Source organism: Heterodontus francisci, chromosome 41 (assembly GCF_036365525.1).
Source record: "Heterodontus francisci isolate sHetFra1 chromosome 41, sHetFra1.hap1, whole genome shotgun sequence".
Taxonomy (NCBI): Eukaryota; Metazoa; Chordata; class Chondrichthyes; order Heterodontiformes; family Heterodontidae; genus Heterodontus; species Heterodontus francisci.
In genome coordinates this window covers 12448072-12463003 of record NC_090411.1, presented here as the reverse complement: position 1 = coordinate 12463003, position 14932 = coordinate 12448072, and the positions used below count along the sequence as shown (strand labels likewise).

Sequence of the window (14932 nt, the reverse complement as noted above, 5' to 3'; positions counted from 1 at the left end):
AAAGTGACATTACTGATGCGGTGGCCTCCAATAACCGCCATTCCTACGAGGTGCTTCCCCCTGTGGCCGAGGATGAGGTGGAGGAAGGCTGTACGCCATGCCTGTCTGGAACTGAGATACTCCTAGTGATCATCCTCATTGTGGAGGTGCTTGGGGGCTGGTGGGGGGCAAGTAGTAGCACTTCTAAAGGCTACTGCAGCAGCAACGCTGCAGGGGTAGACTCTGTCACAGGGCATGACTCCACAGAAGCTTCATCCATTGGAAAGACCATGGGGGAGGATGATGATGATACAGTCCTGTGCCCCTCACCACCATCTGTCACCTTCTCAGCCCTTTCATGCACCCTTGATCGCTGGAGAGGACCACCAGCTGGGGTGCAGCTGGCATCCACTTCATGCTTCGCTGTGCCATATGCTCCACTGACTGGTCAGTGCTGCTGAGTTGGGAAAGCATCCAGTGTATCTCGGTGCACTATTCCTGCATCCACTTCGAGTGATGTTGCACATGGCTCTCCAAGAGGTTGGCTGCCCTCTTAAGGGCAGAGCTCATGCGCTCAAAGCACTGAGTCAATGTGGAGCACGGGATGAATAGACTTCTCCATTCTCACCCCATGGCTCCACAGAGCCTCAATTAACTCCAACATGTGGGCATACATCTCACACTGGTTCTCCAGGTAGAGCTGTGGGTTTGAATTCACATGTAGGCCAGAACAGGTAAGGACGGCAGATTTCCTTCTCTAAAAGGACATTAGTGCACCAGATGGGTTTTTACGACAATTGATAATTTCATGGCACCTTTACTGAGACTAGACTAGCTTTCAATACCAGATTTTTATTAATGAATTGAATGTAAATTCCACCAGCTGCAATGCTGGGATTTGAACCCTTGTCCCCAGGACATTAGCCTGAGCCTCTGGATAACTAGTTCAGTGACATTACCTCTACGCCACCACCTCTCCCTCTGCGGCAGACTCCCTCATCTCTGTCCCCTGCCCCCTGTGGCTGGACACTGGCCACATCAAGGTCTGCTCCTCAAATCACGTCAGTACCACAAGCTGGGGCACCTCATCGTCTAGGTGTGCCCTCTCGTTCTCACAAGTGTTCAACTCCCTTGGCCTGCAAGGTGAAGAATGATGCCATGAGGACAATAGCTCCCTCCAGTTCCACTTGCAGCTTCTCATTCGCAGGCGATATTGCAGTCTGCACTCCAGCCTCCTGATCAGCGACACTTGATCTGATGTATGCACATCCCTTTCCATAGTGAAGAGAGCTCTATGCGCCCTCAGGATGCCCCTCCCTTTGGCAACTGCTGACCGGGAGGCATACCATGTCGGTTTCTCTTGGTACACACCTTGCCTAAGAAGGTCATTGAAGCATTTCCAGCACTGCACCCAGTTCCTCCTCATCACTCCTCTGCTGCTGACCTTGTGTGCCACCTCCAGCCATGCCCTCTTGGTGAATCTTGCAGGCCTTCGGTTACCACTAGCAGGAAAGAACATGCTCCTGCAAGCAGTCACCACCTCTACAGCACCTCCAGCAAGTCATCAGCAAAACGGGGAGGGCGGGGGTGTTGCCCCATTTGGAGGCCCTCCCTGCCCTCTGCTGAGGTTGTGCTTCCATTTTTTGGACGAATGGCAGCTTCAGCTATGGCTGCCGTCTGCCTTTGAATTGCACTGCTGTCTCAATTCTGCCTCCTTCTCACATCTCCCGCTGCTAATTGGGCGGTGAACGCAACATGTGCACATTTCTGCATTGGTGCGGTGTCGGAACCGGAACGTCATCGTGATGTCAGTGTTTCATCCCAGCCCATTTAGTTTATATTGCCTCGCCTCACTCTTCCAACCAGAATGTATCACTTCACACTTAAATTTCATCTGCCATGTGTCTTCCCATTTTACCAGTCTGTCTATGTCCTTCTGAAATCCGTTACCATTCTCCTCATTGTTTACATTTATGAGATTAGTATCATCTGCAAATCTTTGAAATTAGGACCCGTATATCCAAATCCAGGTCATTAATCTATATCATAAAGAATTATGGTCCTTGTACCAACCCCTGGGTGACAGTACTGTATACTTCCTTCCAGTCTGAAAAACAAACACTCACTACTTCTGATATCTGTCCCTTAGCCAATCTTGTATCACACTGCCATTGTCCCTTTAATCACATGGGCTTTAATTTTGCTAACAAGTCTATTATGTGGTACTTTGTCAAACAACTTTGAAAATCCATAACAAAAACAAGAAATGCTGGAATCACTCAGCAGGTCTGGCAGCATCTGTGGAAAGAGAAGCAGAGTTAACGTTTCGGGTCAGTGACCCTTCTTCGGAACTGACAAATATTAGAAAAGTCACAGATTATAAGCAAGTGAGGTGGGGGTGGGGCAAGAGATAACAAAGGAGAAGGTGCAGATTGGACCAGGCCACATAGCTGACCAAAAGGTCACGGAGGAAAGGCAAACAATATGTTAATGGTGTGTTGAAAGACAAAGCATTAGTACAGATTAGGTGTGAATACACTGAATATTGAACAGCAGCAAGTGCAAACCTGAAAAAAAACCTGAAAAAAAGTGGGTAAGCAAACTGAACAAACTAAGATGAAATGAAATAAATGCAAAAAAGGATAGTGAAAAATGTAAAAAAAAAAGGAAGAAAAAATGACTAAAAATGGAAGTAAAATGGGGGGCTGTCATGCTCTGAAATTATTGAACTCAATGTTCAGTCCGGCAGGCTGTAGTGTGCCTAATCGGTAGATGAGATGCTGTTCCTCGAGCTTGCGTTGATGTTCACTGCAGCAATCCCAGGACAGAGATGTGAGCATGAGAGCAGGGGGGAGTGTTGAAATGGCAAGCAACCGGAAGCTCAGGGTCCTGCTTATGGACTGAGCGGAGATGTTCCGCAAAGCGGTCACCCAGTCTGCGCTTGGTCTCCCCAATGTAGAGGAGACCACACTGTGAGCAGCGAATACAGTATACTACATTGAAAGAAGTACAAGTAAATCGCTGCTTCACCTGAAAGGAGTGTTTGGGGCCTGGGATAGTGAGGAGAGAGGAGGTAAATGGGCAGGTATTACACCTCCTGCGATTGCAAGGGAAGGTGCCCTGGGACGGGGACGAGGTGGTGGGGGTAATGGAGGAGTGGACCAGGGTGTCGCGGAGGGAACGATCCCTTCGGAATGCTGACAGGGGAAGGGAGGGGAAGATGCGACTGGTAGTGGCATCACGCTGGAGGTGGCGAAAATGGCGGAGGATGATCCTTTGGATATGGAGGCTGGTGGGATGAAAAGTGAGGACAAGGGGAACCCTGTCACGGTTCTGGGAGGGAGGGGAAGGGGTGAGGGTAGAGGTGCGGGGAATGGGTCGGACACGGTTGAGGGCCCTGTCAACCACAGTGGGGGGAAATCCTCGGTTGAGGAAAAAGGAGGTCATATCAGAAGCACCGTCATGGAAGGTAGCATCATCAGAGCAGATGCGTCGGAGACGGAGAAACTGGGAGAATGGAATGGAGTCCTTACAGGAGGTAGGGTGTGAAGAAGTGTAGTCGAGGTAGCTGTGGGAATCGGTGGGCTTATAATGGATATTGGTAGACAACCTATCCCCAGAGATGAAGACAGAGAAGTCGAGGAAGGGAAAGGAAGTGTCAGAGATGGACCATGTAAAGGTGAGAGAAGGGTGGAAATTGGAAGCAAAGTTGATAAAGTTTTCTAGTTCGGGGCGGGAGCAGGAAACGGCACCGATACAGTCATCAATGTACCGGAAAAAGAGTTGGGGGAGGGGGCCTGAGTAGGACTGGAACAAAGAATGCTCGACATATCCCACAAAAAGACAGGCATAACTAGGACCCATGCGGGTACCCATAGCGACACCTTTTACTTGAAGGAAGTGCGTGGAGTTGAAGGAGAAGTTGTTCAATGTGAGAACAAGTTCAGCCAGGCGGAGGAGGGTGGTGGTGGATAGGGACTGGTTGGGCCTCTGTTCCAGGAAGAAGCGGAGAGCCCTCAAACCATCCTGGTGGGGGATAGAGGTGTAGAGCGATTGGACATCCATAGTGAAGAGGAGGCGGTTGGGACCAGGAAACTGGAAATTGTCAAAATGACGTAGGGCATCAGAAGAGTCACGGATGTAGGTGGGAAGAGACTGGACCAGCGGAGAAAAGATAGAGTCTAGATAGGAAGAAATAAGTTCAGTGGGGCAGGAGCAGGCTGACACAATGGGTCTGCCGGGACAGTCCCGTTTGTGGATTTTGGGAAGGAGGTAGAAGCGGGCTGTCCGGGGTTGTGGGACTATGAGGTTGGAAGCCGTAGAGGGAAGATCTCCAGAGGAGATGAGGTCAGTGACAGTCCTTTGGACGGTGGCTTGATGTTCGGTGGTGGGGTCATGGTCCAGAGGGAGGTAGGAAGAGGTGTCTGTGAGTTGGCATTGAGCTTCTGCAAGGTAGAGGTCGGTACGCCATACAACAACAGCACCACCCTTGTCTGCAGATTTGATGACCATGTCGGGGTTAGACCTGAGAGAACGGAGTGCCGTTCCAAAAATATGGATTTTTGAAAATCCATATAGACATTAACTGCACCACCCTCATCCACCCTCTCTGTTACTTCATCAAAAAACTCAAATCAATTTAATTAAATATGATTTGTCTTTCACAAATCCAAGCTAACTTTCATTATTAACCCATACTTTTTCAAATGACGGTTAATTTTGCCCCCGATTATTGTCTCTAAAAGTTTCCTCGCCATAGGCAATAGGCTGACTGGCCTGTAGTTTCTGGGTTTTATCCCTCTTCCCTTTTCAAACAGGGATGCAACATTTACAATCCTCCAGTCCTCTGGCTTCACCCTCATATCTATGGAGGATTGGAAGATTGTGGCCAGAGCCTCTGCAATTTCCACCCTCACTTCCTCAGCAACTTAAGATGCATCCCAACCAGAACTGGTGACTTTTATACTTTGAGGACAGCCAACCTTTAAAGTACCTTCTCTTTATCTATATTTATCTTATCCAATATCACTACTGCCTCCTCATTTACTGCATTGGCAGCATCCTCTTTTCTAGTGAAGATGGTTGCAGAGCACTCACTTAGTACCTCAGCCAGACCCTCTGCCTCTACAAAAAATAAAGTCAGTTAGTGCAATCACACCAGAGAAATTTTTTTTTGCATGAAAGATCTTTTGAGGAGAATAAAAAGTTTTAAATTTCCTATTCAAATTTTAGCAACTTATTTGTTATATGTAACAAATATTTGGTTAACACAGCAGTAACAGTGACTTTCAGAAACCACCACCTCATTGTAACGAAAAGTTTTATGCCTCATATGGAAAAGTAACATCTGATTGTTTCTGACAACCTTCCGTCCTGTCCTTCTAACTGGGTTGATGCGAAACAACTTCCAATCCCATGAAAAAAGCTAAGAAACTGACACCGGTTAAAATACTGACTATTGCCATATATCTAATTATGAACAATTACATTCCTGTGTATGTTTCTATGTTTCCTAACAAAAGAACGTTATGGATAAGGCTGTAAATTTAATAGTTAATGTTAATGTAATTGATGCCAACATTCAGGTATGTTGCAAAGGTGAATACAACAAAGTAGATTGTTTCTGAAATGTAAAAATCTGATGCTACTTGTTCCGGTTCTGGGCCAGTGTGATCACTTTCACTAAATGCATTGTTATATTTGATCTGATTTTACTCTTCAGTCAGATACAATTCCTGTGGAAATTCCAAAGCTTTAACCCAAAGAAAAGTTTTGAAATTAGATAATCTAATTAAGTGTCACTTAATGAAACACAAAGCTGCTGTCTGTTTGGTCTTGAAATTAAAAATTGATACTTCTTCAGTATCTTTCTGTGTCATTGACAGGTGAACACCAGATGGAATTACTGGATTATGTAGCAGCCAAATTTCACGAAGAAGGCGGAATTTTTAAACTCTTGGTATAAGTGGTACTCAACATGAATTGTAAATTTTTAGCTAATAGCTTCTGAATTGGTAATTGTCTGTAATTGCATTATGTATTAGAAGACTGTCCATATTCCTGTTCTATATTTGGGAATTGTTATTTGAGGTGGGCACTTAATCTGCTTGTCGATGGGGTGATGGGTCCATTAGTTGGTTATTTACTGTGTTGGACAAGTTATCTGGTAGATTATTGGGGGGACCTATTATCTCCCTTCTTATTGGGGCGAGGGCCCATTACCTGTTTGTTTATTGGGGATGGGGCCATTTATCAGGTTGTTTATATGGTTGTTTATCAGGGGCCAGTCAATCATTTTCCTCAAGTTGCCAGGGACCACATAGTTAAGTGTATCATAATTTAGTAAGGATTTAATAAGTATTTATTTATTTTAAATTAATTAACTAATTAGTGCTTAGAATGACAGTTAGAGGGGTGAAGTGCTTCACCTGTGAGATGTGGGAGGTCCGTGCCGCTTCCAGCATTCCGGACGACTACATCTGCAGGAAGTGTACCCAGTTGCAGCTCCTCACAGACCGCATGGATCGGTTGGAGCGACAACTGGATGCACTTAGGAGCATGCAGGTGGCGGAAAGCGTCATAGACAGGAGTTTTAGAGAAGTGGTTACACCCAAGGTGCAGGCAGATAGATGGGTGACTGCTAGAAGGGGCAGGCAGTGCAGGAATCCCCTGTGGCTATCCCCCTCTCTAACAAGTATACCGTTTTGGATACTGTTGGGGGGATGGCCTATCAGGGGAAAACAGCAGCAGCCAGAGCAGTGGCACCACGGCTGGCACTGTTGTTCATCAGGGAGGGACAAAGCGCAGAAGAGCAATAGTTATAGGGGACTCTATAGTCAGGGGCACAGATAGGCGCTTCTGTGGACGTGAAAGAGCCTCCAGGATGGTATGTTGCCTCCCTGGTGCCAGGGTCAAGGGTGTCTCTGAACGGACAGGGGGCATTCTGAAGGGGGAAGGTGAACAGCCAGAGGTTGTGGTACACATCGGTACCAACGACATAGGCAGGAAGAGTGATGAGGTCCTGCAGGGGGAGTTTAGGGAGTTAGGTAGAAAGTTAAAAAACAGGACCTCTAGGGTTGTAATCGTGGGATTACTCCCTGTGCCACGTGCCAGTGAGGCTAGAAATAGGAAGATAGTGCAGCTAAGCACGTGGCTGAACAGCTGGTGTAGAAGGGAGGGTTTCAGATATCTGGACCATTGTGATCTCTTCAGGGACAGATGGGACCTATATAAGAAGGACAGGTTGCATCTAAACTGGAGGGGCACAAATATCCTGGCTGCGAGGTTTGCTAGCGTCACTCGGGAGGGTTTAAACTAGTGTAGCAGGGGGGTGGGAACCAGAGCAGTAGGACAGCAAGTGAAATAAATGAAGGGGAACTAGTAAATAAGGCCAGTAAGACTAAGAGGAAGAGCAGGCAGGGAGATGTTGCGGAGAACAGCGGGACTGGTGGTCTGAAGTGCATTTGTTTCAATGCAAGAAGTATAACAGGTAAGGCAGATGAACTTAGAGCTTGGATTAGTACTTGGACTTATGATGTTGTTGCTATTACAGAGACTTGGTTGAGGGAAGGACAGGATTGGTAGCTAAATGTTCCAGGATTTAGAAGCTTCAGGCGGGATAGAGGGGGATGTAAAAGGGGTGGGGGAGTTGCATTACTGGTTAAGGAGAATATCACAGCTGTACTGCGGGAGGACACCTCGGAGGGGTCATGCAGCGAGGCAATATGGGTGGAGCTCAGGAATAGGAAGAGTGCAGTCACGATGTTGGGGGTTTACTACAGGCCTCCCAACAGCCAGCGGGAGGTAGAGGAGCAGATATGTAGACAGATTTTGGAAAGATGTAAAGGTAACAGGGTTGTAATGGTGGGTGATTTTAACTTCCCCTATATTGACTGGGACTCACTTAGTGCTAGGGGCTTGGATGGGGCAGAATTTGTAAGGAGCATCCAGGAGGGCTTCTTGAAACAATAAGTAGATAGGCCAACTAGGGATGGGGCCGTACTGGACCTGGTATTGGGGAATGAGCCCGGCCAGGTGGTTGAAGTTTCAGTAGGGGAGCATTTCGGGAACAGTGACCATATTCCATAAGTTTTAAGGTACTTGTGGATAAGGATAAGAGTAGTCCTCGGGTGAAGGTGCTAAATTGGGGGAAGGTTAATTATAACAATATTAGGCAGTTACTGAAGAATTTAGATTGGGGACTGCTGTTTGAGGGTAAATCAACATCTGACATGTGGGAGTCTTTCAAATGTCAGTTGATTAGCATCCAGGACCAGCATGTTCCTGTGAGGAAGAAGGATAAGTTTGGCAAGTTTCAGGAACCTTGGATAACGCGGGATATTGTGAGCCTAGTCAAAAAGAAAAAGGAAGCATTTGTAAGGGCTGGAAGGCTAGGAACAGACGAATCCCTTGAGGAATATAAAGACAGTAGGAAGGAACTTAAGCAAGGAGTCAGGAGGGCTAAAAGGGGTTATGAGAAGGCATTGGCAAACAGGATTAAGGAAAATCCCAAGGCTTTTTATAAAGAGCGAGAGGGTAACCAGGGAAAGGGTTGGCCCACTCAAGGACAGAGAAGGGAATCTATGTGTGGAGCCAGAGGAAATGGGCGAGGTACTAAATGAGTACTTTGCATCAGTATTCCCAAGGAGAAGGACTTGGTGGATGATGAGCATAGGGAAGGGAGTGTAGATAGTCTCAGTCATCTCATTATCAAAAAGGAGGAGGTGTTGGGTGTCTTGCAAAGCATTAAGGTAGGTAAGTTCCCAGGGCCTGATGGGATCGACCCTAGAATACTGAGGGAGGCAAGGGAAGAAATTGCTGAGGCCTTGACAGAAATCTTTGCATCCTCATTGGCTACAGGTGAGGTCCCAGAGGACTGGAGAATAGCCAATGTTGTTCCTTTGTTTAAGAAGGGTAGCAAGGATAATCCAGGAAATTATAGGCCAGTGAGCCTTACGTCAGTGGTAGGGAAATTATTAGAGAGGATTCTTCGGGACAGGATTTACTCCCATTTGGAAACAAATGGACTTATTAGCGAGAGGCAGCATGGTTTTGTGAAGGGGAGGTCGTGCCTCACTAATTTTATTGAGTTTTTTAAGGAAGTGACGAAGATGATTGATGAAGGAAGGGCAGTGGATGTTATCTATATGGGCTTCAGTAAAGCCTTTGACAAGGTCCCTCATGGCAGACTGATACAAAAGGTGAAGTCACATGGGATCAAAGGGGATGGATGGATACAGAACTGGCTCGGTCATAGAAGACAGAGGGTAGCAGTGGAAAGGTGCTTTTCTGAATGGAGGGATGTGACTAGTGGTGTTCCGCAGGGATCAGTGCTGGGACTTTTGCTGTTTGTAGTATATATAAATGATTTGGAGGAAAATGTAGCTGGTCTGATTAGTAAGTTTGCGGACGACACAAAGGTTGGTGGAGTTGCGGACAGTGATGAGGATTGTCAGAGGATACAGCAGGATATAGATTGGTTGGAGACTTGGGCGGAGAAATGGCAGATGGAGTTTAATTCGCACAAATGTGAGGTAATGCATTTTGGAAGGTCTAATGCAGGTGGGAAGTATACAGTAAATGGCAGAACCCTTAGGAGTATTGACAGGCAGAGAGATCTGGGCGTACAGGTCCACAGGTCACTGAAAGTGGCAACGCAGGTGGATAAGGTAGTCAAGAAGGCATACGGCATGCTTGTCTTCATCGGTCGGGGCATAGAGTATAAAAATAGGCAAGTCCTGCTGCAGCTGTACAGAACTTTACTTAGGCCACACAAGTGAATATTGCGTACAATTCTGGTCGCCGCACTACCAGAAGGATGTGGAGGCTTTGGAGAGGGTACAGAAGAGGTTGACCAGGATGTTGCCTGGTCTGGAGGGCATTAGCTATGAGGAGAGGTTGGATAAAGTCGGATTGTTTTCACTGGAACGACGGAGGTGGAGGGGCGACATGATAGGGGTTTACAAAGTTATAAGCGGCATGGACAGAGTGGATAGTCAGAAGCTTTTTCCCAGGGTGGAAGAGTCAGTTACTAGGGGACATAGGTTTAAGGTGAGAGGGGCAAAGTTTAGAGGGGATGTGCGAGGCAAGTTCTTTACTCAGAGGGTGGTGAGTGCCTGGAACTTGTTGCCGTGGGAGGTGGTGGAAGCAGGTACCATAGAGACGTTTAAGAGGTATCTTGACAAATACATGAATAGGATGGGAATAGAGGGATATGGACTGCGGAAGTGCAGACAGTTTTAGTTTAGGCAGGCATCAAGATCGGCGCAGGCTTGGAGGGCCGAATGGCCTGTTCCTGTGCTGTACTGTTCTTTGTTCTTTGGAACTGTGCCTTGATGCCTTGAATGGGGGAAAGGAGTGGGGGTTGGTTTTCCACAGAAACAACAATTCGCTTTAGTAACAAAAAAATAAATAATTTTAAAAAAGAATTGCCTATTCAATCTTACAAAGATGAGGAGAAATTTTTCTCTCAGAGAGTTGTGAGTCTTTGGAATTCTCTTCCTCAAAAGGCGGTGGAAGCAGAGTCTTTGAATATTTTTAAGGCAGTGACAGATAGATTCTTGAGCGACAGATAGATTCTTGATAAGCAAGAGGGTGAAAGGTTATCGGGTGTAGGTGGAAATATGGAGTAATCAGTTCAGCCATGAACTTACTGAATGGCGGAGCAGGCTCGCGGGGCCAAGTGGCCTACTCCTGCTCCTAATTTGTATTTTTGTAGGTCCAGACCTTGGTCCAGCCTGGTCCCCTGCCACCATTCAGGAGGCCAGCACAATTCTTCTCCTTTGCTTTACCAGCCTCCAACCTGATTCTGGGTTCCTAAAAGGCCACAACAAGAGTAACTCCCCATTTAGAGACTGCATTTCTAAGGTAGATTCCTTTTTAACGTGCAGTTGGAGGTTTCACCTCTTATTAGGCCTTAATAGGTCTTTCTAAGCCTTCAAGTCAATCTGGAACCCAGTATCTCTGGTTCCTGGCAGAGTTTGTGGCAGACTCCACTGAAGTTATGGCAATTTCATATCCTCCATGTCTTCCGAGATACTCATTTCCTTCAGTAACTTTCCTGTTGATTCATTAGAATTAGATGTATCAATGCAAATTTTCAGTGTCAGTTTTCATTCCTGTCGGAGACTCTTTCTAGTTTCCTTGTTCCATATCCCAAGAACTACTCTTTCTCCACATAAGTATATGTTGTAACCAAGGTGCAGGAGTTGATACAACTCTTTTATTTCATTAGGATCTTGGTCTCGACTGTTGAATATGTAGCATTCATACGTTTTATGAATCTCTGCAATGTAAGATTGTTGCATCTTACTAAAAATACACTGTATATCAGTCTTGTCTCATCTATCTCAAACTGAAGACCAAGTATTTGTCGTGTCTCTCTACCTTCAGATAATTACTGTAGCAATTCTAACATCTCCTGAGACCTAGTGCAATCTCCTGAATTTGTTAAAGCTTTTCCAATCCTATTTAATATTTAAAAGAGTTGGGGGAGGGGTCTGAGTAGGACTGGAACAAGGAATGTTCGGTGTTGATGTTTACGGAGCACTGCAGCAAGCCCTGGACTCAGGCCCCCTGCCCCAACTCTTTTTCCGGTACATTGATGACTGTATCGGTACCGTTTCCTGTTTCATGTTTGTACTTCTGGCCAGGGCTGTTCATTCTTCGGTCATTTAACACCCTCTCTGCACTAACGCTTTGGCTTTCACCACACCATTAACACACCCTTTCCCTTTGCTGCATGACTTTCTGGTCAGTTATTCTCTGTGACCCTCTGTCCTAACAACACTTTCCCTTTTGTTATCTTTTGCCCACCCCCACTTTATTTGCTTAAAATATATTACATTTCTAACCTTTGCCAGTTCTGATGAAAGGTCACTGACCTGAAATGTTAACTCTGCTTCTCTTTCCACAGATGCTGCCAGACCTGCTGAGTATTTCCAGCATTTTTTGATTTTATTTCAGATTTCCAGCATCTTCAGTATTTTTCTTTTAAACCTATAGTTATACTTAGGCATACAGGAGCCACCCAAACTCTTTTTCTGGGGAAAGGCATGACTTTTCCACCAGAGAGTGCACTGAATGCCAAGGTTTTAGTGAGGACAGTGCACTCCTCCCACCTCAATCGTAACAAGGATATTTGCACTAGCTTGGTGTCAATCTTAACCCTGAGTGTATGTTTGCCAGCTTTCTTTGGGCATGTGATGTTAATGGTAGTAAAAGCTTCCAGTTGTTTGACTTCATCAACATGATGTGTCAAGTTCACAATGTGAAATTCCTGTTCGTCTTCTGGTTGAAAATTACTTCTCTCTGGGTCTTGTCTCAGGTCTGTTTTGCTGTGTACTTTGTGCATTGGCTTGCATTTGCGCAGGTCTCTGGTGTTCTCCTTGCTGCTGCTGCCCAGTTGCTGCGCCTGTCTTCTGTTTGCTTGTGTTCTCTGACCTCTGGCTGTGTCTTGGGAGCCATATTTTTTGCATAAGTGGGCCCAGTGACCTTTTGCACCACACACCTTGCACAGGTCCTGATATGCAGGACAACTTCGTGGTGAGTGGAACCTTACCACACAGCTTGCTTGCTTTTTTGCCGATACTGTTGGCTGCACCTAGTGCTTGCAGGTGCTGTTGTCCAGCTACAATGGTTTTGTATTTCCTGCCATCTTCCAGCAGCTCATCAACGCTGTGATCTTTCTTTTTCCCCAAGAGGTCTTTCTGAAATGCTTCAATGGGTGTTGAGACAATCACCAGCTCCATTAGTCGCTCTGACAGCTCAGTTTCTAAAAAATCGCATTCATTGCCCTTACTACAGCATCTACTGATGAACTGATCTATTGATTCCTGTGGCTGTTGCCTGTCGGATGTCAATTCCAGATGGTGAATTCTAAAATTCACTCTTAATCGGAGTTGATCTTCCGGCACTTTCCATATCTTTGTGGGATCTTTCTGGTCCTTGTCATATAAGCTTGAGATATTGATTCTCATTTCCAACTGCTATCTGTAATTTTGGAGCTTCCTTCTCCAGTTCTACAATTATTTGGTCAGTGAAGCATAACTGCATTCTTTGTTTGAAAAGTTGGAACTCGGATAGGATATCCATGGCCTTCCAGTTCATGCTGTGAAATTTGGTATCGATCTTCCTGCTGTTCTTTTGCTTAAAATTTGCTTTAAGACTTGTTCTATGACTCTGTATTGTTTCCCTTTTAAGAAACTCTGTTATTTGGACCAGCTGCTTGGATTCAGAGAAGCAGGTGTTTGACAGTGCTCTGTGTTTATCTTGCTTGTAGCACTTAAGTCTGTCTGTTCACACAGCTGTTCACTAGGCAGTTCAATTGCTTTTTTTTGCTAGTTTTTTTTTGCAGTACTTAAGCTGTCTGTTTACATAGCTATTCAATAGGCAGCTCAATAGTTTTTCATGGTAGTTTGTTTATGTTCTTCACACTCAATGGTATTAAAGGTATTTTTTAACTCACCCTGCGAGAATGGAAGCTCTTCTTCACGCCTGAGTGATTTTAATAAGTTTTTTTAACTTATTGCGTGAATGGAGGCTCTGCAGTGATCGGGATTTTCCCGCACTTTATGCAATCAGACACCTCCTGTAATGGCGCTGACCTCGATCAGCTGGCAGAGGAGTCGGGTGTTCTCCCTTTTTTATATATAGAGCCTTTCACAAAAAAATCAACTTTTTAAGGACTTCAAAGCTTGTCTTTTTATAGAGATCCCTTGGTCATGGCATAATGACTCAGTCTGTCGTTCTGAGCTCTGTCTTCTACAGGTGGAGGTAAGGTTTTCTCTCTATCCACTGTTTGGGCCGGTATTTCTTTTGAACTTGCTCTCTTTTGGCTGTAGGAAGGGTCGTTTTCAAAGCTGTTTGACCTGTGGTCTTCAACTTTGACTTTGTCTTTTCACCACATCTACTACCATGTAATGAGTTCTTTATTTTTTCTGATGCAACATTAATGAGATGCGTGAAGTCCAGTTCATTGAAGATCTCAAACAGCTTTATTACAGCTAAACTATTATATACAGTACAGAGCAAACTATTTACAGAACCTTACTCTGCGTGTTACAGTTGCAGAGTGACTCTGGCTTCGAGTCACATGATTGCTTCCTGGTACTTAGCTCATTAGCATACTAAGATCTTAAATGGATATCATTCTTAAAGGTAATCATTACAACAATGATTCTGTTCTGTTCATCATTGAGGATGCTGCCTTTCTGCTTTGGGCAGTCCACTGCATAATGATCATAGGAAATAGGAGCAGGAGTAGGCCATTCGGCCTGTCGAACCTGCTCCACCATTCAAACAGATCGTGGCTGATCATCTACTTCTCTGCCATTTTCCCCCATTATCCCCATATCCCTTGATGTCATTAGGAATCTGTTGATTTCTGTTTTGAACATGCTCAACGATTGAGCTTCCACAGCCCTCTGGGGTAGAGAATTCCACAGATTCACCACCCTCTGAGTAAAGAAATAGCTCATCATTCCAGTCTTAAATGGCCTGCAGCTTATTCTGAGACTGTGTCCCCTTGTTCTAGATTCACCAGCCAGAGGAAACACCCTATCAACATCCACCCTGTCACGCCATGTAAGAATTTTGTAGGTTTAAATGAAATCACCTCTCATTCTTCGAAACTCGAGAGACTACAAGCCCAGTTTCTGCAATCTCTCCTCATAAGACAATCCTGCCATCCCAGTGATTAGTCTGGTGAACCTCCATTGCATTCCCTCTATGACAACTATATCCCTCCTTAGATAAGGAGACCAAAACTGTACACAATACTCCAGGTGTAGTCTCACCAATGCTTTTTACAATTGAAGCAATACATCTTTACTCCTTTACTCAAATCCCCTTGCAATGAAGGCCAACATACCATTTGCCTTCTTAATTGCTTGCTGCACCTGCATGCTACCTTTTAGTGACTCATGAACAAGGACACCCAGGTCTCTTTGGACAT

At 45.4% G+C, this 14932-nt stretch overlaps 1 protein-coding gene across 1 annotated transcript in view; it reads left to right on the top strand.

Annotated features, from left to right (window-relative positions):
• dmc1 (DNA meiotic recombinase 1) overlaps positions 1-14932 on the top strand; it is a 186581-nt gene that overhangs the window by 125059 nt on the left and 46590 nt on the right. The window contains exon 9 of the mRNA XM_068019900.1: positions 5865-5938. Within this exon, the coding sequence (XP_067876001.1) occupies positions 5865-5938 (74 nt within the window). The remainder of the gene's footprint in view (positions 1-5864; positions 5939-14932) is intronic.